Source organism: Falco naumanni, chromosome Z, assembly GCF_017639655.2.
Source record: "Falco naumanni isolate bFalNau1 chromosome Z, bFalNau1.pat, whole genome shotgun sequence".
Lineage (NCBI taxonomy): Eukaryota > Metazoa > Chordata > Aves > Falconiformes > Falconidae > Falco > Falco naumanni.
The window spans coordinates 56,808,933-56,832,847 of NC_054080.1; the positions used below are offsets into that span (position 1 = coordinate 56,808,933).

The following is a 23,915-nucleotide window of genomic DNA, read 5'->3' on the forward strand; positions in this document are numbered from 1 at the left end:
AGTGTTGACACTGGAAGAAATCCTAATTCTAACACTTTACCAAACACAAGTATTACTGGAGGGTAGACTGGATAAAAAGTTTCTGCTTTAATTGCTTTTCATTTCACTTAAAAGAAGAAAAGAACATCTTCCTCATTTGTTTTAAAGCTGAAGATCCAGACAGCTAAAAATTGGGAGATTATTATTTTGTCAGCTTTTAATGCTATAATAAAAGAGAGCAGAACTCATATGAATTCTAAATCCTGGAAATTAACATTAGAAAGTTTCAAGGTTTTACCAGTTCAAAAACTGGAATATTCACAGAGGTCTGGACTCCGCACTAAAAATCAGGAAGACCTAAATTATGAAAGTGTCTGAGGACCATATATGTCAAATCTTCCTGCTAAAACTGATAGCAAGAGTATATTTTTACTCAAAAATGTGACTGCCAGAGAATTTTTGGATAAGGAAGATATAGGTAGGAATGAAGAAATTTAGTTGTGTAAGTCATTTATGTTAACTATCACTTCAACCACCAACTAAAGTTAATTCTTTAGAAAAATAAGGAATCAAGTACATGGCCACAATACACAGTAGGAAAGCATAATGTCTTGGAACACAGGGGAAAATATGTTCATGTTAGACTGAGACTACAAACTTTCTTAAGGTAAGTGAAATATAACATTTCCCTGTTGGTAATGTGACCAGGATTAACACCAGTTCTTGTGAAACTCCACAAAGAGAAAGAGAGGCCCCGTAATTCAAAGTAATTTAAAAATGGGGCTGTAGAAGTAAACTGTTGAGAGGTCTTATGCTGGCAGGCAGATGGATAAGGTGACAGATCTTTTCTCATCTTTAAAAGGCTGAAAGTGATCAGAAAAGTAAGTGCAGCTAATTTAACAACAGTAGGGACAATGAACGTTGTTTGTGTACTAGCAGTAATTTGGTGAATTCTGGAAGTTAAACTTAATCAGTGTATCTTTGTAACAAGTCCAACAAATACTGCATGATAATTAAAAAAATATACAGATCAAGTCCCAGAACCTTAAATGCCTGCAGTGCTTATGTTTCCACTTACAAATAGCCATCAAATACACCCAAAGTGTTGAAACTGGCCTGCATTTCACTGCTGTATCAAAGTAACTGCATTTAATTTGCTCCAAATTCCAGAAAAACACAGAATTTTTTTGTTTCAGTCCATTTATATATTTTTATAAATTCTTTCTAACAAAAAATATTTAATTTTATATAAATACTTGGCTTGTCTTTGCAGTTTCTCCCCATTCCTCTCACAGAGTCAAATCTAAATATAATTTTCATCTTCTGGATAACTCTGTTCAGCAGTTTAACAATTTACAGTAATTTTCATACTTCTCATATCAATACTGGGTTTTTCAGCACAGTTCATTCAGAGAGGCTGAAGGCAGTTTCTAACACAATTCAAATTCAGTTAAGTGTAGTAAGATTGCTATCTAAACAGCTAGATATAAAGTTGGAGCAATGGATTCTCCTTTCATTTAACCCATCAGCATTAAAAGAAAGGTATTAAGAATAAACATGGACATCATTGTGCCTAAGTTCAAGAAAAGAAAACTGGTCACCAGAAATACTCAGGAATGTTACCCTTTCTCCAATTTGGTAGCAAGACTGGAATGGAGCAACTGTTGAGTAGAAAGATACCAAGTCAGAATATTTTTCCTCATACACTGACATCAGACTTCTGAAAACCATCCTATTGCAGTATGACTGCAATAAAAATGTGACAGTCTGCCTAAACTAGTAACAGACTCTTTCTCCATGGCTAGCATCCAACTGAGCACCAAGAAAAAAACCCACCAGAATCTAAATAATAAAGTTGCATACCTTATTTTAGTAATTATTGTTAGTTAAAAACCTGTAAAAAAATCTCAGAGCAGCATAACTTCCATTCAAACAGTGAATAAGCATTTACAAGCAAAATGACTAAGTTCTTGCAGATTTAGCTTAAAAATGTTTGGTTTGCTCATTAAAGTAAGTCACCTCACCTCATAAAGGGCCAGTTAATTATTTCTTAATACAGACTGTAAGAATCAAACCTTGCAAAATTCTATATTAATTTGTTCTTTGTAAGTTCAGTGGTCTCTATTTCAAGATTGTTCATTCACAACTGCACATTTGATTTTGTCATTGTTTAACTCCAGACAGCAACTAAGGATCATGCAGCCACTCACTCCACCCAATCCCACCATGAGATGAGAAGAACTGAAAAAAGGTAAAACCCATGGGTTGAGATAAGTACAGTTTAGTAATTGAAATAAAGGAGTAATAATAATAACAACAACAACAATAACAATTGTAATGAAGAGGGAGGGAGAGAGAAGAATAAAATCCAAGAGTTAAAAACCCACAAGTGATGCACAATACAACTGCTCACCACCCACTGACCGATACCCAGCCGGTCCCTGAACAGCGATCAACCCCTCCTGGCCAACTCCCCCAGTTTATATACTGAACATGACGTTCCATGGTATGGAATATCCCTTTGGCTATCTCAGGTCAGCTCTCCTGGCCATGCTCCCTCCCAGCTTCTTGTGCACCTGCTCCCTGGCAGAGCTGGAGAAACTGCAAAGTCCCTGACTTAGGGTAAGCACTGCTCAGCAACAACTAAGACATCAGTGTGTTATCAACATTATTCTCATATTAAATCCAACATACAGCATTGTACCAGTTACTAAGAAGAGAATGAACTCTATCCCAGCTGAAACCAGGACAGATGTACATAAATAATATCTATAACTGCATGTGCAGCTTGCCAATATATTTCTAATTTATCACCCACATTCATAAGCACATATTTTATGAAATTCCTGCTTTTGTACTTGAGACACACTTTTGCAAGACCTTCTTCTTCTAAAAATTACTAAAGACTGCTATTGGAACATTTGACATTTAAATGAAAATTATTTTTGTAATCAGTTCCAACTGTAAAATGCATACAGGACTACTGCCTATGCATTTATCACAACGGTTCCACTCAGAGCTCTAAGAACAGCATCATTTTATGAAGACTATTCATCTTCCCATCTCAAAGAATTAAATACATTGTCTCCTCCACTAGCTTACTAGCTCTTCTCAGAATCTTGGAGCCTATTTACAGGCTCACAGATTTCTGGCAATAAGGGACAGTTACAGCTACAACATTTTACCTAAGTTGTCTAAAACAAACCAAAGACCTCCAAACAATCTCCTCCCTTTGGTCCACAAAACAGATGAGAAAGACTTCCAGTGTTGACTTAAATTTCATGTGACACAAAACCTACAACATGTATTAAGTAATCCCTGTCCCAAAGGTTAATTATCTTCATTAAGTAAGATGCAGTTAATGAATACAGTCTGAATTAACCTATTTGAAATTTGCAGATACCAAAATTCACTGCATTTTTCATTTGTTTTGTGGTTTGGTTGTTGGTTTTTTTGAAGATAAAGGATCCATCTATTACAAGCCTTTCAGCCACCTGGGAATATGAAGACTGATCAAGTCATCTTTTAATTCTGTCTCAGAGAGAATGAAAAATGGAGTTTAACATTCTCCAAGAAAAAAAAAAAAACAAAAACAAACCAAAAAACAACAACAACCGCCCCCAAAATCTTCCAAGTTTCAAATAATTCCTTTATTTGTCTATATATTTTTATATATATGTCTATATATATATATAATATGTCTATATATATATACACACACATATATATATGTCTAAGACATATATATATGTCTATATATATATATAGACATATATATATGTCTATATATATAGACAAATTATATATATATATGTCTATATATATATATATATATAATTTTTCTATTATATATATTCTAAATATAGCACAATTTTACAGAACCACAGAATCATTAATGTTGGAAGGGCCTTCTGAAAGTCATCTAGCCCAACCCACTGCTCAAAAAGGGTCAGCTACAGCAGGCTGCCCAGCAACACATCCAGTCAAATTTTGACTATCTCCATGGATGGCAACAAGACAACCTCTCTGGGCAACCTACCATACTGTTCAGCCACACCTACAATAAAAGCATCTTGTCTTATGTTCCAATGGAATTTCATGTAGTTTATTTTGTGCCAGTTGTTTCCTCTTCTGTCATTGTTAATCACTGCAAGGAGTCTGCCTCCCTCTTCATCACTCTGTCCCATTACGTATTTCTGAGCCTTCCAGGCTATGCAGTTTCAGCTCACTTAGCATCTCCTCTCACAAAAGATGCTTCAAACATTTGATGCTACCTTAAACATTTCTCAACATCTTTCTGAACTGTAGATACTAGAATGAAATACAATACTATGATACAGCCTTCAGCCTATTCATTAGAGAAGGTGACACAACCCTTCTGTTAATGTGCCGCTGCTTCTGGATGTAGGTAGTAAATTCCATGTCATGGTTGCAAACATTGTATATGGCAATACACATTTAAGTCTGCCCGAACAACCGAAACTCTTTTCAGCTTTTCTGCTTCATATGATACAGTCTCATACCACCTACACAATAAACTATTTTGCTCCTAGACATACAATACTGTTGGCTGTACTAAAATCTGTGCTAGCAAAATAAAAGCATTCTGTGGCATGTCCCCATCAGCCTTTGCTGCCAACTTGTTTGTTACTTACTGCTAAACCCCTGTGCTATCTGCAAATTCTACCACCGCTGACTTTACACTTCTTTCTAGATCACTGAAAAATACACTGAACAGCACTGAACCAAAAGTGTCCTACAAGACTAACTAGAAAAATCCACAATTGGATGATTATCTTCTATTTACAGTTAGCTTTATAATCTGTCATTTAACTAGCTTAATATATTTGATATAGAATATATTGATTTTACTTAGTGCTATCTTTCCTCTAAATCAGAATGTCATACAGTAACAAGCCAAGCACCTTGTATAACTCTATCAAGTAAAGCTGTGTCTATCATTACTACCACTGGTTTCAATAATGCGTAAAGAAACCTCATACATGGGTCAGGATCCATTTGCCTGACAGCTGTACAGATACTGTACTGCACTAAGTGCTGTATGACACCTCTCTACACTTTAATAAATCAATTTAGCTTATGATCTCCACAAAAAGAACAGTAAATTTGTTTGACAAGGTTGACTTTATGACCTTCAGAAAGAGATGGACAGGGTCAAGAAGTGGTTCCATATGAACCTGGAGAGGTTCAACATGGCCTAGTGCAAGGTCCTGCACCTGGGTCAGGGCAAACCCTGGCATCAATACCGGCTGGGGGATTAAAGCATTGAGACCAGCCCTGCAGAGCAATTGGGAACAGAGATGGGTGAAAAATTCACATGAGCCAACAATGCACACTCACAGCCCCAAAACCCAACTGTACCCTGGGCTACATCAAAAGAAGCATGGACAACAAGCTGAGGAAAGTGATTCTGTCCCTCTGCTCTGCTCTGGTGAGAGCCCACCTGGAGTACTCCTCCAGATCTGGGCTCCTCAGTACAAGAAAGACATGGACCTGTTGCAGTGGGTCCAGAATGGGGCCAAAAAAATGATCAGAGGGATAGAACACCTGTCCTATGAGGAAAGGCTGAGAGGGTTGGGCTGGTTCAGCCTGGAGAAGAGAAAACTCCAGGGACACCTTATTGCAGCCTTTCAATACTTACAGGGGCTTAGAAGAAAGATAAGGACAAACTTTTAGTAGGGCCTGCTGAGATAGGACAAAGGGTATTAGTTTTAAACTAAAAGAGGGTAGATTCAGACTAGATATAAGGATGACATCTTTTACAATGAGGGTGATGAAACACTGCAACAGGTTGCCCAGAAAGGTTTTAGATGCTCCATTCCTGAAAACATTCAAGATAAGGTTGGACAGGGCTCTGAGCAATCTTATCTAGTTGAAGATGTGTCTGTTCATTGCAGAGGTTGAACTAGATGATATTTGAAGGTCCCCTCCCACTCAAACCATACTATGATTCTATGGTTTTTCCACAAAACTGTTCTCAATGGCCTGAATAACAGACAAGGCCATACAGAATTAAAAGACAGACAATGTTCTTTGATTTTACTTAGAATCAGTGCTACACTAAACAAGATTTAACTGATACATCACCATTCTGCTTATGCTTTCAAACTAATGGCAGGAGTTTAGGGTCATCCATTCCCTAGGGTTTTGAACTTCTTCAGCTACTTTCCACCTAATGTCTGAAATAATAAAATTAACTAGCGTATATTGAGGCCTACAAACAATAAACCATGAAAAAAATAGACCTAGAACTAAAGAAGTGCAATTTCTATTTGACATGCATATTGCTAAAAATTGTGGTAAACTGAACTATCAGATATCCAAGATTCTACAACGAAGTGAACCTTACCATAAGTCTTGGTTTCTAATAGTATACTAAACACAACTGAAGATTTTGTCAGGATGAGAAGATTTACCATGAATTCTTAAAGAACTCACACTGTCCTCTCACTATGAGTGTGGGCGTGGGCAACCTCCCTCTCTTTTAACACATTGCCTATTTCCACAAAACTTGCAGAAACACAACTGTCTTACACTACTCTAATACCATGGTAAATCAGACTGTGAGTATCCAATAGGTTGAAAGGCTACTAAGAAACCTGGTTTTCTATCTTGAATTTGTACACTAACGAGGAGACAGTACAAGGTTAGCAGATGGGACTCTGCCCAATGTGTATCAGAATAGCCTTAACTGCTATCACCATTTTTTGTGAAAAAAATAATTGTATAATAAAAGAAGGAGACACAGAGGCAATGAAAGCTAAAACACTCCTTGATAATATCAAGAGTATTTGAAACACTAGAATGGGGCGGGGAGAGAGGGTGTGTCTAACCATTTCTTTAAAAAGCCTGCTTACATTAGAACTCCAGTATTCTCTGTTTACCTTGCAATAGTTGCCGACTTTGACCAAAAAGAGAGCAGGAATCTGTAGTCTTTAGCCTGCCACAGTTGCTACTAATACAATCTTCTCGCAGAGCAACACAACCTTGAAGTCTGATCTCAGCCAGCACAGTAAAGAAGAAAACTCAGAGCTACTTTCACCTGAAGCATTTGCAACCTATGCTCTTATATTTTGAGCACATTATGTTTGAATTGGACCCATCTTCATCTTCAGACTATGCTCTGTTCATTACAAGGAACAAGTTCACAACAAGCAAAAGAGTGTCTCCGAATGCAAAGGTAAACTTGCACTCTCAGATGACCATGCTTGCATCTCATTGAAATCAGTGGAAAAGCTCTAACTGATGGAGAATTAGTCTCTGTAAAGTCAGTTCTATTTTACTTAACTGATGTTAAAAGATGTAAATGGAAAAACAGTACTTTCTAATGTTCAAGGTCCCAGACAGGGATTCAGCTGACAAATTACAGTCACAGCCCACCGAAAAGCCACAAAGCAGTTCAGGCAGAGTCATATTGCTGATCTGTACCTGTTTTCTCCTTCCAGCATTTCTCTTATCCTATGTAAGAAACAGCTAAATACATCAAACAGCAACCACCTCTTAATACATTTATACGTAGTGTGTCAAACCAGGACCCTAATTCCAGTTGGGATTCTTCAGGTGTTGCTGGAATACAATTAACTAGGCAACATACAAAGCCTTATCTGTTGAACTAATTAATACTAGTAGATATTAACAGTTAAATCTCCAATATACTGAGCTACTTACAGAATGCTTGTCCTCTTATATTGCAAATCAAAGAACACAAAGAAGGCACGTAGCAATGTGGTAAGAAGAGTTTCTATTTTCTGGCATAAAAAATTTTGGAAAGAACTTTGATCAGCCCTTGATCAAATATTATAAATGTTAAAGAAGGTTTCTTCAGGTTTGCTTGGGTTCTTCTCTCCTACCATTCCTTCACCACAGGACTAAAATAAATCATATTCTAATGCATTTACATTTAAAATAGCTACAAAAGATAGGCAAGAACTAGGTGGGGTTTTTTTAAGAGATGTGAACTGAAATCTGTCATAGCACAGTATTTCTTACATGGTACTTACCCCAGCCGCAAACCTGAACCATAGCTTTTTTCCCAATACATGACTGATAGACACTCCAGAAAGCAAGGGGATTCCATTATTCACCCTGCCCTGTGATATCAGTTCAGCCTTTCCAAAAAAAGCTCAAAGGAAATACTGGAAATCTGTTACACATAAGTAATGACTCTTTGTGGAACAAAGGGACCCCAAAATTATACAGCATGCAAAGTATGTATAAACCTTGGCTATGCTGGTCCATTGGACTCTGAGGTGGGCCCATTCCAGGGTGAGGAGGTCGCATACTCTTCATGGAGCCACAATGAACATCTTCAACCATTCCTTTTTCATGCAAGCCATCAATAGACTGTAAAAACAAAATAAGGATTTATACAGATATAGTATATAAATCCACTATGAAAATCCAAAGTATTTTAACTCAAACTTTAAAACAAATACATCAAAAGTACAAACTTTAAAATACAATGGGAACCTTTACCCCTGCAATCAGACATTTGGGGAAGCACAGAATACCATTAGACTGCTCATCCCCTCTGTTTCCTTTTTGCTATTTTTTTTCTCCTCAAGAACTGTTCGGCAATGCCAGGGAGGCAAACTGTTCAAATACAACACATGAACCCTATTGGCCTCATATTACAAAGCAGTGTAACACACACCAACTTATGAAAATATAGCTTGTGGCTTGGCTAGAGTTATTTTTAACCCAAACCTTGCCCTTTCAGCCACTACTCTGTTGGAATGACCTAAACACTGTTTCTCTTCAAAAACAGAGATGACATTGCAGGAGGTAACCTCTTCTTTGCAAACTAAAACAGGGACAGGCAGTCAAGGAAGGGAAAAAAGTTCTACTCAAATACTTGTGCTCCCTACAGTTCCCGTCAGCTCATTTGCTACTCAAAACCTACATTTCTTGTGGTACTTGAAACACAAAACAGGGCCAAGTGCCTTCTTCAGAGATTTAAGAGAAGACAGCTTGGTGTCAGAAAAACATGCTGAGTACACACAGGGCACTGGAAAAGGCTCCATAATAGAAACTGAAGGACTCTGGAAGTGAAAATATGGGAAAAGTTACATCAGAAGGAAGACGGCTTAAGAAAAATAAGAAGTTTTATGTGAAAGCAAAAATTACATCAGGTCCCTAACTAGGGAAGAGATTATGCTCATTAACTCCTAACTTAGAGCACTGCAAGCCTACTGTGAATGGAGACCTCACAGTCTGTTTTATATAAATGCACATGTACTTATTGAGAATTCTTTTTTAAAAAAGTTAAGAAAGCTTACTCCAGTGGAAAACACAGACAGTTAACAAAAAGAGTGTGAAAGAAGCTATATGAATTCACAGAAAAAAAAAGGCGCTGTCACATTTCTTTTTCTCAAGCCATTTGTTGCACATGAATCAACTTAAGCAGAACTAAACAGGTCATCCTTTGTACAAAGGAACACCTAGTTCTAAATTTTAATTTGTAAACCCTTCATATAAATTTTCCACTTTCCATTGCAGTAATAATATTTGATTGAAAGTTTCTTTAAACACACGGGTGGCTTTTTTTATTAGAATTTTTGAAGGATTTAATTTCATTTTTCTTTATCAGAAACTATGGGTTAAAAGAAGAAAAGTTATAGAAAAGAAGTAATTTTTTTTTCATGTTTCATCAAATCATTTAGTTGTCACAACAGTATAAAAACATTTGTCAAAACAACCTATATCAGAAAAATACCTGTTAGTCCAGAAGTTATTTCTGACTACAAGAACTTGGGACATGCAGCAGAAATGTAGAGATAGATGACTGACACATTAAAAATAGTTCCACTGTGCTAACCAAGAAATCCCAGTGCCCTTTTCTGAGGCATGAACATTCCTCCTTTCTTCACCCCTGCTTACAAAGACAACCAATGCAGAAGAAAACACTGAGTTCTGCCTGCAGAAGCTGACTACTACAGAAATCGAAACACTTGTAAAGCCAGATCCATTCCTCTTTTATCATGGCTTGTGTCAGAGACTAAATCTTTAGGACTACCACCAGGAGGAGAAGACTGTGCAGGAAATTGGATCTGTTTTCCACAACAGAGGACTGTACCTGTACACATCCGTGGTGTGACTGCAGGGGTGGGTGTCACTGCACTGATGGGTGGCAACCGTGAAACCTCTGTGAATGCAGACAGCTCTGATGGGACTAAGGTGGGACACAGCATGCGTACCCTGGGCATCAGAAGTACCAGCATATAGAAGGTGGGGAAATGAGCTAGCATTAACAAAGAGCAGTCAGTAGGAAAACAAGTATGTGGCCTTTCAAAAAGAGAATAAAAAAAAATAATCAAACAGGAACAGAAAAGTAATGACACGACCATACAAGAATACATCAATTGAAGGAATGCTTCTATGGAAAGAATTGATCTAAAGAACAGGGTTTTGTAAGATAAGTGTTTAAAAGAACAAACCAAAACCTGCAGCAAACTGAAATGCTTCGAGTCTAATGGAAGGGAGACTAAATATAGCAAGAAAGGAGTTTGCTTCTGTGTGTTTGCAGAAATTATGCTCTGAAAAGACTAAAAGTGAAATTCATTAGAAACAGATTAGGAAAGGTAGAACTCATTAATCAGGTTTTTTACTAGCAAAGCTACAAAAGGTGAAGATGGCATAAACTTCTTCCAAGACAAAATTAGTTTTAATGATCACAGTACTGCTAATTTATGCAAAGAGACTTGTATTTCCAAGAATGTTTTTAATCTAAAGGCACCTCTACTGTCTATGGAAAAACCCTATAAAGTAAGTGAGACAATTCAGCAGAGGACTACAAGAACTGAAAACCAGTTATTCTTCATAACTTCTTTGAATAATCATATAGTTTCAGAGTTAGATGATAACTTAAAATCTACAGATTTAAAATAACAGATTAAAAACTACAGAAAGGATCACACACAATGTAATTTCTGTAAATTCTTCAGTACTGTATAAATTACTAAAGATTATCTTCCACTACGACATTGTTGGCATGAGAAATGTAACTTACACTATAAGCAAAGCACCACTACCATGTTGGGATACTTTTTTTTTATTGTTTTAATGTGACAGAAGGGAAACAGGAGGTTGAGACATACTCAACTTTGAGTACACTTTACTATTTTCATTGGTCCCCATAAGTCAGAACAACCACAGAACACGCCAGATATATAAACAGTGCTTACAGAAAATGAGGACTGAACTTCAACTGTATGTAAGCCCACACCTACAAACTTGGCAGACTTACAGACTTCAATGCCTAACACATAAGGAACATTTTGCCTACACTGCTTTTACTCTGAATTTAGTAACTAAGGTCGTCCCAGAGACAGCATTGCATCACAGTTCGACCTATTTCCAGGTAAACTGTCAGATTATGGTGTCTCCTTTTGTTTCCTTCCTCCTTCTTAAAAAAGCAAACAAACAAAACACCAGCCTTGAAATCAGAGACTAAAATCAAGTATCAAGCTAGATTTCTTCTATACCATGCCTCCTTTATACCAAGAAAAATTACATAAACCAAACAGGAATGTGTTGTCACATAGAAACACAGAATTGTTTAGGTTGGAAAAGACCTTTGAGATCATCAAGTTTAACAGTTAACACAGGACTGCCAAGGCCACCACTAAACCATGTCCCTCAGCACACATCTATGTATATTTTAAACACCTCCAGGGATGGTGATTTCACCACTTACCTGAGCAGCCTGTTCCAGTGCTTGACCACACTTTCTGTGAAGACTTTTACCTTAATATCTAATCTAAACCTCCCCTGGCACAACCTAAGGCCATTTTCTTTCATCTGATCCCATCTTATCTGGGAGAAGAGACCTACCCCCACTCTCACTATAACCTACTTTCACATAGTTGTACAGAGCATAATAAGGTCTCCCCTGAGCCTCCTCCTCTCCAGACAAAACAGCCCCCGTTCCCTCAGCTGCTCCTCGCAAGCCTTGTGCTCCAGACCCTTCCCCAGCCCTTGCCCTTCCCTGGACACGCTGCAGCCCCTCTACGTCCCTCCTGCAGTGAGGGGCCCAAACCTGAACACAGGGTTCGAGGTGCAGCCTCACCAGTGCCCAGTGCAGGGGGACAGTCCCTTCCCTTGCCCTGCTGGCCACACTGCTTCTGACACCAGCCAGGGTGCTGCTGGCCTCCTTGGCCACCTGGGCACCCTGCTGGCTCATGCCCAGCCGGCTGCCGACCCGCACCCCCAGGCCCTTTCCCACCAGGCCCTTTCCAGCCGCTCTGCCCCAGCCTGTAGCGCTGTGTGGGGCTGCTGTGACCCAGCTGCAGGACCCGGCACGGAGCCTTCTTGAACCTCATCCAGCTGGCCTCGGCCCACCGGTCCGGCATGTCCAGATCCCTCTGCAGAGCCTCCCTGCCCTGTAGCAGATCAACCCTCTCCCCGCAACTTGATGTAGTCTGCAAATTTACTGAGAGTGCACTTGATCCCCTCATCCACATGATTGATAAAGATATCAAACAGGACTGGCCCCAGCACTGAGCCCTGGGGAACACCACTTGTGACCAGCCACCAGCTGGATGTGACTCCATTCACCACCAATCTTTGGGCTCGGCCATCCAGCTTTTAACCCAGTGTAGAGTGCACCTGTCCAAGCCATGAGCAGTTTCTCCAGGAGAATGCTGTGGGAGATGGTGTCAGAGACTTTACTAAGGTCTGAGTAGACAACATCTACAGTTTTTCCCTCATCCACTAGGCAGGTCATCTTGTTGTAGAAGGAGATGAGGTTTGTCAAAACAGGACTTGCCTTTCATAAACCCATGCTGGCTGGGCCTGATCCCTGGGTTGTCTTGCACATGCTGCAGGATGGCACCCAGGATGATCTGCTCCATAAACTTCCCTCGGTCAGCACCACAGTCAGGCTGACAAGCCTGTAGTTCCCCAGATCCTTCTTCCAGACCCTGTAGATGGGCATCACGTTGGCTAACTTCCAGACTTCCGGGATCTCTTCTGTTAACCAGGACTATTGATAAATGATGGAGAGTGGCTTGGTAAGCTCCTCCAGCAGCTCCTTCAGTACCCTCGGGTGGGTCCCATCCATCCCCATAGACTTGTGTGTGCCCAAGTGGAGCAGCAGGTCAGTAACTGTTTCCTCCTGGACTGTGGGGACTTCATTCTGCTCTTTCTCTCTGTCTTCCAGCTCAGGGGGCTGAGTACTCTCAGGGTAACTGGTCTTGCTATTAAATGATGAGGAAAAGGCTGAGGTACTTAACGCTTTCTTTGCCTCAGTCCTCATCCTTTGTGGCACTGTTCCCTCCTGCATCTAATAAAGGATGCAGATTATCCTTGGTCCTCCTTTTGTTTCTGTCCTGGTTTCAGCTGGGATAGAGCTGATTTTCTTGGTGGCTAGTGCAGTGCTGTGTTTTGGACTTGGTGTGGGAATAGTGTGGTCAGGGACTTTTTGGTTTCTCAGGCCCTGCCAGCAAAAATGCTGGAGGGGCACAAGAAGTTGGGAGGGGACACAGCTAGGTCAGCTGACTGAACTAGCCACAGAGGTATTCCACACTACAGGACGTCATGCTCATTATATAAATGGGGGGTTCAGCTGGAGCTGCGGATTGTTGCGCAGGGACTGGCTGGGTGCAGGAGGGGGCCTGGAAATCAGGACCATGTTAGCTGAAAGGAATGTGCTCGAGCTTGTAGGCCACAAACCCTGGGAGAACAAGGAATGTGAATAGATAACAATCAACAGGGTGAGTCATGCTGAGAGAGGATAAGGGAATGAGGAACGGATGGCGCCGAGGAAAGGTAACACCTTGCTGTTAATTGATGGCAGTTAACCACCAATCGGGGATTGCCTAGCCTGCAATGCTTACCTTCAACAACCAATCTGTTTAAAACGCGCAGCTTCTGAAAGTGTATATAAACTCGTGCTTCTGTACAATAAATTGACATTTGCTTGCATCAAGCTGCATCCCATCTCTTCATTCACAGCAGCTGGGCATCAGTCAGCAGGTGGTGAGCAGTTACATTGTGTGTCAGTGGTTTTCTTATCTTCCTTCCCTTTGGATTTCATTCCCCTCCGCTTCTCACTCCTTTTCATTATAACTGTTATTATTATTGTTATTGTTGTTATTATTTTCTTTTTATCTCAATTGTTAAACCATTCTTATCTTAACCTTCCAGTTTTACATTCCTTTCTAACGCTCCTTCCCAAACCCCAGGGGTAATTACCAGCTGGGGTAAAACCCCAACAATTTCTAATGATCTGTAAAAACACTTTTTGTTATCTCTTATGGCAGTGGCCAGCCTGAGGTCTAGCTGGGATTTTGCCTTTCTAACTTTCTCCCTGCATAACCTTGTGACATCCTTGTAGTCCTACCTAGTTGCCTGCCCCTTCTTCCAAAGGTGCTAAACTCTCCTTTTCCCCTGAGTTCCAGCCAAAGCTCTCTGTTCAGCCAGGCTGGGCTTCTCCCCTGCTGACTTGTCTTCCAGCACATGGGGACAGCCTGTTCCTCTTCCTTTAAGATTTCCTTACTGAAGAATGTCCAGCCTTCCCAGACTCCTTGGCCCTTCAGGACTGCCTCCCAAGGGACTCTGTCAACCAAGGTCCTAAACGTGCCAAAGTCAGCCCTCTGGAATTCCAAGGTAGCCATTCAGTTGACGCCCCTCCTTAGTGCTCCAGGAATTAAACTCTATCACCTCATGATTACTATACCCAAGATGTCCTCCGAACGCATCACCCATCAGTCCCCCCCTGTTTCTAAACAGCAGGTCCAGTGGGGCATCTCCCCTGGCTGTCTCACCCACAAGGCTGTGTCAAGTAGTTACCTTCACTCCAGAAACCCCCCAGACTGTTTCCTCTCTGCTGTGTTGTACTTCCAGCAGATATAACTGCACAGCATAAGTCAATGCATCACTGATGAACAATCAGACGAACTGTGGTCATCCTTGCAGCAAGCACTTGGCCAACAACTCTGTTAATCTCTTATACTTCACGAAACCATCATTTTACATGACATGTCTACTGATTTTTCAAGGTTGACACCGCCACTTCTTTTTTTCGTTAATGTAAACACAGACCACAAAAGTAATGCACAGAACATGACAGCTAGATAAAAAGGCATCACTTCCAGGGCCATGACAGAATTTCAAGAATCTCAGAATGTCTAACATGCACAGATCTGCTAGCCAACAATATTTGAAATGGGAAACCATTTGCCTTCCGTTATAATGGACCATCTGAGTGAACAAATAATATTCAGTAAAAAATACCATTTTTGTAGGAAAATAATTTTTTCTTTCACTTTTTCTCTTACTCACCAAAACCAGTAATATTGCCAGTGACATCATAATTCCTCCACAGCCAGTAGTCATTTTCAGTACACACCATTGCAAAGTCACAAAGTGATAATGCATCAGGTTATGATTAAATGGAAGAGAAAGTAAGAGCTCACAGTACTCTTCCCGTCCCTCAAGTAAGAACCATGCAAGTTACACAGATATACTGTTGTCATAACTAAGCATTAAACAGTTAAAATCACATGGCCCAGCTGGTAAGAGCACACAGAAGGCTGTATCAGTTCAGATAAAAGCATCCAGCCCTGTGTTCTGCCTTCAGAGGAGCTCGTCTGTGGATGCTGAGGGAAAAGTAAGATTACGGCAACCATGTAACTGCTTTGCTTTAAGCTTTCCCAGCTGCCAAGTATTTTCACCTCATGAGACTCTCTGAGGCTCTTAGTTTGTCTGTTTAGCATTCCTCCCCAGACAGAATTTCAAGTGTTTCTCCTTAAATGTAGCTGTCTTGCATCCATCACATACTTGAGTAAAATCTGGAACTGTATTTTCCTGACGATTTGATTAACAGTCTAAAGATTACTTAAGAAAGTAGCAAGATAGCTAATTCATTGTTTCTGTCAAAACTGCATTATGTAAATCAACAGTAAATTTTCCTGTGGAAGGGTTTTCTGGTTAATAAGTAAATATATAGTCTTTAACTTTCATATTAACTGTTGTTAAGAAACCATACTTTAGGAGTTACATTTTATCAATATCAATTTGCATCAATCGGTGTTTTCTTTATTGTTGGACACTGGATTTTCTGGGGGTTTTTTATGCATGACATTATTCTTTGTAAGCTAGTCAAACATCTAACATAGAATTAAGGTGTTTCACTACTTAATGTTGTGAATTTTAAAAGTAAAAACCACATCCCATTGCATACAGGGGATGTGTATCTCACAAGCAGTTGTGCAACAGAGACACTTTTTATGTAATGTCTCAATGTGACTGCATTTCATTAGGGGAAAAAAAAAGTGTTACGTTACATTATGACTTGAAAGTCAAACTTCTTTACATAATGCTAAGAAGAAAGAAAGTGTTTACTCGGTCAAACTGCAGGTGGATGACCAGTTTTTCAATTACATGGAACAACACTCAAGGGGAATTTGCAAAATAGTTTAGAGGCATCCTTTCACAGCATTTCTTAAAACACACCCTTCCCTCAGCTGTCACGATACATGATTTCTGGCATTGCACAGGAAAACAGACCAGAAAACTGATCTAGACTGAAAAATTAACAAAGGATATTATTTTTTTTTTTTTTTTTTTTATCTGGATCACTTCAACAGACCCATTTTCCAGCTTAGTGACCCACACACAAAGGAACGCTGGAACTTGGGAAGTGCCAACCTAGAGGACAGCAAGGCTGTTGCTACTAAAATAAGGACTTGTGAAATTACAGCCTTTGTTCCATTATCAGAATCAAGGTATGGAATGGGAAAGCAATTTTACTGTAACTATAATGACTATAGTCATCTCTGAATTGGCTTTCCAGATTCTTCACATTTGTGGTGCATTCTTCAAAACATTTCATTGCCATCTGAATGAGATAATTTCTACTCTGGCTCACAGAACTACTTAGATGCTTCCAAAGTCTCTCAAAGAACTTTGTGGGATGACATTAGTTGGTTTGTTTCTAATGCTAAGATAGCATTAAATGTCTGAAGAACACCCAAGGTGAAATATATAGTTGAAAACATAATGTATGGAGCATTTAACTGTTTTATTGCAAAATTCATGGTGCCACCCTCTCCTTCTGCAGGTACAGAATCTCTTAAAAATAGAAAGAAAACAGAGAACTGAAGGATGTAAAAAACCTGGATGTAAAAAATGATGTTTGGAGCATTCACCAGAGTACTGGAATCTTGGGCTGTAACTGACACCATAAATCAGGAAATGCCAGTGTCTAATCTGGCTAACAGCTAAATTACATGCTCCAAGATTCAAATGCAAAAGTGTTAGTTACTGAATAATGTGGCCAGCAGAACTACAGAAGTGATTGTCCCCCTGTACGAGGCACTGGTGAGGCCACACTATGAATGCGTTCACTTTTGGGCCCCTCACTACAAGAAAGACATTGAGGTACTGGAACATGTCCAGAGAAGGGCAGTGATGCTGGTGGAGGGTCTAGAGAACAAGTCCTGTGAGGAACAGCTGAGGGAACTGGGGCTGTTTGGAGAAAAGGAGGCTCAGGGGAGACCTTGTCAATCTCTATAACTACCTGAAAGGAGATTGTAGAGAGGTGGGTGTTGGTCTATTTCCCCAGGTAACATGCAATAAGACGAGAGGAAATGGCCTCAGGCCGTGTCAGGGGAGGTTTAGATTGGATATGAGGAAAAAGTGCTTCACCAAAAGGGTTGTCCAGAACCGGAACAGGCTGCCCAGAGAAGTGGTTGAGTCACCATCCCTGGAGGTATTTAAGACATGTAGATGTGTTGCTTAGGGACATGGTTTAGGGGCTGGACTTGGAAGTCCTAGACTTGATGATCTTTAAAGTTTTTTCAAACCTTAATGATTTTTATGTACAATAAATGATTCTATGTACTGACGTCTCAGAAATTCCAGCAGTTCAGTAGAAATGGACAGCTGGGTCATAGCCTCCTTCACTTCAGCTGTTTTTGTGCTGCTAGAAGCTTTAGTGATAAAGTTCTTTATGTGAAAGACGGTAGTGTCATGTCCCTATTGACTGGACACTGTTTTAATGAATGAAACTGATCCATATGTGAAAATGGCAATATGAAGAAGTGGTCAATTCATGAGGAAAATTAAAATATGTTTATATTACTTTAAAACTAATTTTTTTTTAATGTGCATATAACAATTCCAAGTGCAATCAACCATAGTTACCAAAATGTTTTCAGTATCTTGGCTCTGTAAGTTCTGACTGTGTATTTCTGAGAGTAGAACATCAGTGAAATTGGAATTATCCTAAGCTCTAAATCTCTGGTACACAACCAAATAAAAATGACAATACATAGAGAGACTGTTCTCACAGAGGAAATTCCATGCAAGCAAGTTTTGTCCTCAAAGCAAAATACATTAATGATAGTCTAAGCATGCGTGTAATTTTAAGGTATGAGTACAACCACTGAAGTCCAATTATTCACATGTTCTACACTACATAGTTTTCAATTCCTTAGTAAAATGGAGCCTTTATAAAATAACTTAGAAACCACATTTTTCATCAATATGGAAGAGTCAACAAATTTGTAAGCACAAGCCCTTTAAGAGTTAAAAATACTAATTAAAAAGAAGAAGACAAATTTCATGCAAAACTTAAAACCATCCGAGAAAAACACATGATATGTTCAAACAGGGGGGGGAGGGGGGGGGGGGGGGGGGGAAGGGGGGGGCGCGGAGAACAAAAAAAGGTGGTTAGAAGGGTCTACCATAAGGTTTTAACACTATAATTCAATTATTTTTTCCCCTAGTAATGTCTGTCTTTCTGAAAAATACAGTTTACAAATGATGATTTCTACAGTAGTCTACTAAGAATAGGAAACTATTTACTAAAGATGATCCATATATCTGATTAATAAGGACAGAAGTAGGAATGTAGCTGCAGTTTTGCAGGTGATACATGACGTGTAATTGCAGTTATGCAGGCCTAAATGTTGTGTAAGTAGTTCTTTTAATCAGTGGAGGGTACTCTAAGAAAAAAAGGTTCACTTGCAATAAACTATTACCTTATGCATTTGGTGCATGCCTTCCTGTGGATAATCAGTAGGCCCCATTGTTGGCATTGGATGCGGGACACTGGGCGGACCAGGACTTGGCCCCATCATGCTGTGAACTGAGCCAGGAGATGGCCCTGGTCCTGGGCTAGGTCCTAGAATCGGTCCAGGTGAAGGTCCTGGTCCAGGGGAAGGACCAGGATGAGGCATGGCGCCAGGCTCTGTAGGCGTGGACATCTATTTTCTGTCTCCTTTTCAATTAGCAGAATAGCTCTAATAACAAAAACAGAACAAAACAAAAACAAAACCAGAATTTCTATGTGACATTAGGGGCATTGAAAAAAATGTAATAAAATCTACTGGCAATCATTACACACACATGCACATACACATGCAAGCTGTCATCAGCAACAGATGTTTAAATGATCCTTAATGTTGCACAGCAGTTTGACCATCCTTCTAAAAGCCCACTAGGATAATGATTCTGATAGTTCAGTCAGTTTCTAGATATTTATATGTTACTCACAGAACAAAGCAACTGATGCTATGAGAAACATCTACCAGAGACGATGATAGTTCAACTGACTTGCCATCACCAGACATATCACATGGGGTCAAGCACAGTACTGCTAAAGGCAGAGAAGATAGCTGAGCACCTCTGTAACATGTGGTTCGAAACCCTCTCCCTAAACACAGGCAACTGCACTGAAATTAGTACCTACAAAATTCAGGGTAAGGCAGAAAAACAACTATTTAAAGGATTAAGACTATTTTCTGACTTTTTAAAAAAAAGTTAGATATTAATGTTGGCCTTCTTTTGTTATCTCTTTATGCAATCGTAATAGGAAAAAATACCAACAAACCAAAAAACAGAAAAGACAATTACTTTGCAATGAAGAGTTATAGTTCACTTCAGGGGTTCTGCTGATGTCACAAACCAGAAGAGTGCAGCTCAAGTGGCTTATAAAACAGTAAGTGCCCTGAGAACAAATGGCAGGCTTTTTATAGGCTGGAAAACCAACTATTACTATATTTTTATTTCTGTGTTCTTAGTAGAACAAATTGATGCAGGCTACAGGCTTGAAACATTCTTCAGTTTTCTGAGAACTTTTATCAATGTCTGATATTAGGCACTTCTTGTTTACCAATGTCAGAGTTTTGTAACACAGTGACACTGCTGCCATATTTTTCCAAAACTGATGGTCAGTTGCTGCCAACGAAATCAGCCATGTTTCTTGGTAGTCCTCAATTGCAACATGTGTTTAATGTTGCATGTGTTTGACTACACAGTGATCTCATTATTTAAGTAAAGCCAACAGAAAAGTAACCCTACACTTAAAAAACCCCCAAACACTAAAATAAAACAACAAACCAAATCCACCAAACCATCTAGAGATTTAGGTTACTGACCTGACTTCCTGAAAAGACAAATGAGTCCCAGCACCAGTGCAAAGAAGCAAGTAGGATCACCACTTCCAGAAATAGCTGATGACTAGATGGGCTTAGCTTGTTCGCTTTATTTACTTCACATGTAGGTTTATAGTAAGGTTACCTGCCCATGCTTGCTTGTCCCATAATAATAAAGCCAATACAACGAAAAATGAGTCTTATTAAAAAACTTTATCATTTGGTACATCACAAGGTAATTTCAATGCAATTGGTACATTACAAGACCTAAGATGACTCCCTGTCCCAGCCTCTGTCCTTACAGAATGTATCACAGAAGAGTGTTCCACCTTTCACATCTGGGCTCACCACTATCCATACATAGTTGGCAGTAATTACTTTCTAACAGGAGTAAGTGGTGTAACCCTGCTATGACACTATCTATATAAAGCCACACTGCAACACTGCAAACACCCTGGAGACACTCAAGAAAAACAAAGTACCCTTACAAGATTCCCAACAAAGCTGAAAGGAGGCCCACCTGCAAGACATGTTGTAAAAGAAGCTGATTGGTGCTTACTGCTCGCAGTTAGGGAGTTCAAAGCTTACAGAACTGACCGCCTGCCTTCTTTTACTAGCAAGGTCTTATCAGAACCCACACAGAAGATAAAATGCTATTACATCAACACTATTTTCACTTATTTACCCCCAGCTACCTAACGGTTCTGTCAGAATCAAAACCAGCTTAACAGCTTTTGCTTATAAATTCCCTTTTGTGATGTTTCAATAGCTACTACTCTCTTCTGATAAAAGACAAATTAGAACAATGCTCAACTCGTTCAAAATAAAGTACACTTGCCTGAAATAAGCTACCTTGGAATCCTGTTTCCTTGCAAGGTAAAATAGGGGTATGCCTCTGAAGCTTCTCAGTTCAAAACCGAAACACTACAGTCACTAATTAGTCCCCTACAACCCCATGACATTACCACAAAAGGAATCAAGTTATCAAATGTTCGCAGCAGCATACACCATGCCATAGCTTCCTGTAAGAGGCCTGCAGTTTGGCTGCATGAAGGACAACAGACATTTCCACACAACAAAGGGGGTTTATGTGAGCCAGTCATTACACTGCAAAATATAAGGTTGACACTCTCATAGCTGACTCTCTCTGCACATTATAAATCAAGTTCAGTCCATTTAACAAAGCAGAACCTAGCACCACCATCACTATCCAGAAAATTTATACAGAACCACAACACGATCTATTCCAAAACTACTATCAGTATACATTATCCCAAAATACACTATTCCACAAAAGGATTCAACCTACACCTATGCATTAAAATGGGTGTCAAAATCTCTCCCTCTATTCAACTCTATTTCAAATTCAGCTTGCAGTTCTCATAAAAATTAACTGGCTCCAGTCTCAACTCCACTAGTTACCCTGTTACTTACATATACATCAAACATGTCCTGTATGCCAATTTGGAAAATTTTAAGTTCTTTTAAATGGGCTAGCAAGTCCCCAACCTGTGAAAAACAGTAACTACCAGAGGGCAATGCTGCACCCCTTACACCATATCAAGTCCCTTCATTATCATGCTTTAAGGGCAGATAAATCACCCAATCTTAAATAATTGTGAATTACTTTAAAGAGATTTGTATTCAGAGGTTTTTGTATGTCAAAGAACACACTTCTATGCTAAAAAAAAAATAAAATAATAATAATAAAAAAAGAATTATAAAGATCTATACCAGGGGAGCATAAAAGTATTAGAGAATACCACCTGAATCCAAGTAATAAATCCTGTCCAAAGACATCCATGGGTATTAAGAGACAAAGCAATTTTCTCTGGCAGTAGTAGTCAACAGAAACTAAAAAAAAAAGTCACTGCCACAAACCAAAACACATTACACATGGCCCTCCCAACTAAGGATCTGTTCACAGAACAGAACTGCCGAAAAACTTATGATTTAACATTTTTTTAAAAAGCTTAGTATTGTACGAAAAAAACACACAGAAAGGCGCCCTGCCCTCATTAAAATTCAGTAAAAGCTAGATACTTAATTCCTCTAGGCCCTTATAAAAGCATCATTGAAGTCAAAGCAAAAACCTACAAAGACAACAGGTGCAACAGCAGCTAGGCTCCAACCAGATAACATTGGTATTACTTTAGGTAGATTCTAGTGCCTGTAATGAAATAAGCAAAATGAAGCCAACTCCCCGCCAGAGCTAGTGTTGACCCCTGTGTTTGGACTGCTTTTCAATGAGTAATGCCTGTTACAATTACAAAGTGAGGGGGAGGGAGTGAAAAATAAGAAGTAAATTCTTCTAACATTATAAGGACTTCAATAAAATGAAAGGAAATACTTCCATCTCATTGTCCCAAATGATACGGCTGCCGGCCCTGATTCTCAAATGCATTATGTGCTGCCTAATTGTTTCTCAAGTGTCTAATCTTAGAATTTCCTCAAAACACTCATGGGAGTAGTGTTATTCACATGACTTCAGGTAAGACATACCTCTTCTTGAATCGTAATCCCTTATTACTTTTTGCTTTTACTTACATTGACATCACCAAATCTCGTTTGTGAACAGTCCCAAATGGGACTAGTGGCAATTGAATTAGCTGCAGTGAGTCACACAGTTCTCCCTGGAGAGAATCTCAGAGATCTCTCTCCAACCCCTGCTGGACAGCCAGAGTTGAGACAAGAAAAAAAAATAAATCTATCATCAAAGTAACAGCCAGATGCAAATACAAGAAAAGTCACAAAACCAAGAGCTGAAACTGAAGAATCTTAGGATCTCTGCTTAACTATTTCAAGATTAAATGGTTTAGGACAGTGAATATCTACATTACAAAAATTTGAGCTAATATTCCCAAAGTCTAAATGTTTCTGCACTATCATTTTATATGCACCTGGAAGGTTCTGTAAATGTAGCTAATTCATTGTACAATAGGGTCTCCATCAGCTCACTGTTTCAGGACCCACAGCATCCAAGCATATTACATGTTTTGGTATAAACCTGCTACAAACCCAAAGGTAATAAAGGCATGAATTTCTTTCACGTGAAGAAAATATGCAATATTAGTCGATCCAAAAGTAAAACACAGCAGGTAACAAACCACAGGCATTACTTTGGAATTCAAGACCACCTAGACACCCAAAAAGATCCAGAGATTATAGACTGCTTTGCCACAGGGCACACAATGATTCTAAGAACAGATGGAACAGTAAGTATTCGTAGTTCCTCCAGTTGTTTCCCTTCACCATCCACGCTAACTTCTGCCTTTTGATGACTGAGTCAACCTAAATTCAGCTTCAGCTAGGATGTTTTGACCAGATCCCTGCCTTGGATAGGTAGAGGAAAGAAAGGAAACTGCACCAGTTAGATGTGATGAAAAGGAAATGCGGACCCACACAACAGCCACATACACACTGCAAAGCAGACAGTAACTTTGCCTTCACAGAAAAATAGTTACAGTCTGCTTTGCCCCACATATCTCCAGCTGAAGTCATGACTCACGTGTGGCTTTGAAAAGATATACTGTG

General features: G+C 39.4%; 1 protein-coding gene across 5 annotated transcripts in view; it reads right to left on the bottom strand.

Moving 5' to 3' along the window:
- Positions 1 to 23,915, bottom strand: part of SMARCA2 (SWI/SNF related, matrix associated, actin dependent regulator of chromatin, subfamily a, member 2) — a 120,410-nt gene that overhangs the window by 91,071 nt on the left and 5,424 nt on the right. For 4 of the 5 annotated variants that reach the window (XM_040579068.1, XM_040579070.1, XM_040579069.1 and 1 more), the window contains exons 2-3: positions 18,987 to 19,247; positions 8,220 to 8,343 (exon numbers count right to left, since the gene is read on the bottom strand). In XM_040579068.1, coding sequence (XP_040435002.1) covers positions 8,220 to 8,343; positions 18,987 to 19,211 — 349 coding nt within the window. In that variant the 5' untranslated portion in view covers positions 19,212 to 19,247. The remainder of the gene's footprint in view (positions 1 to 8,219; positions 8,344 to 18,986; positions 19,248 to 23,915) is intronic. The other variant, XM_040579072.1, reaches the window with a different exon arrangement.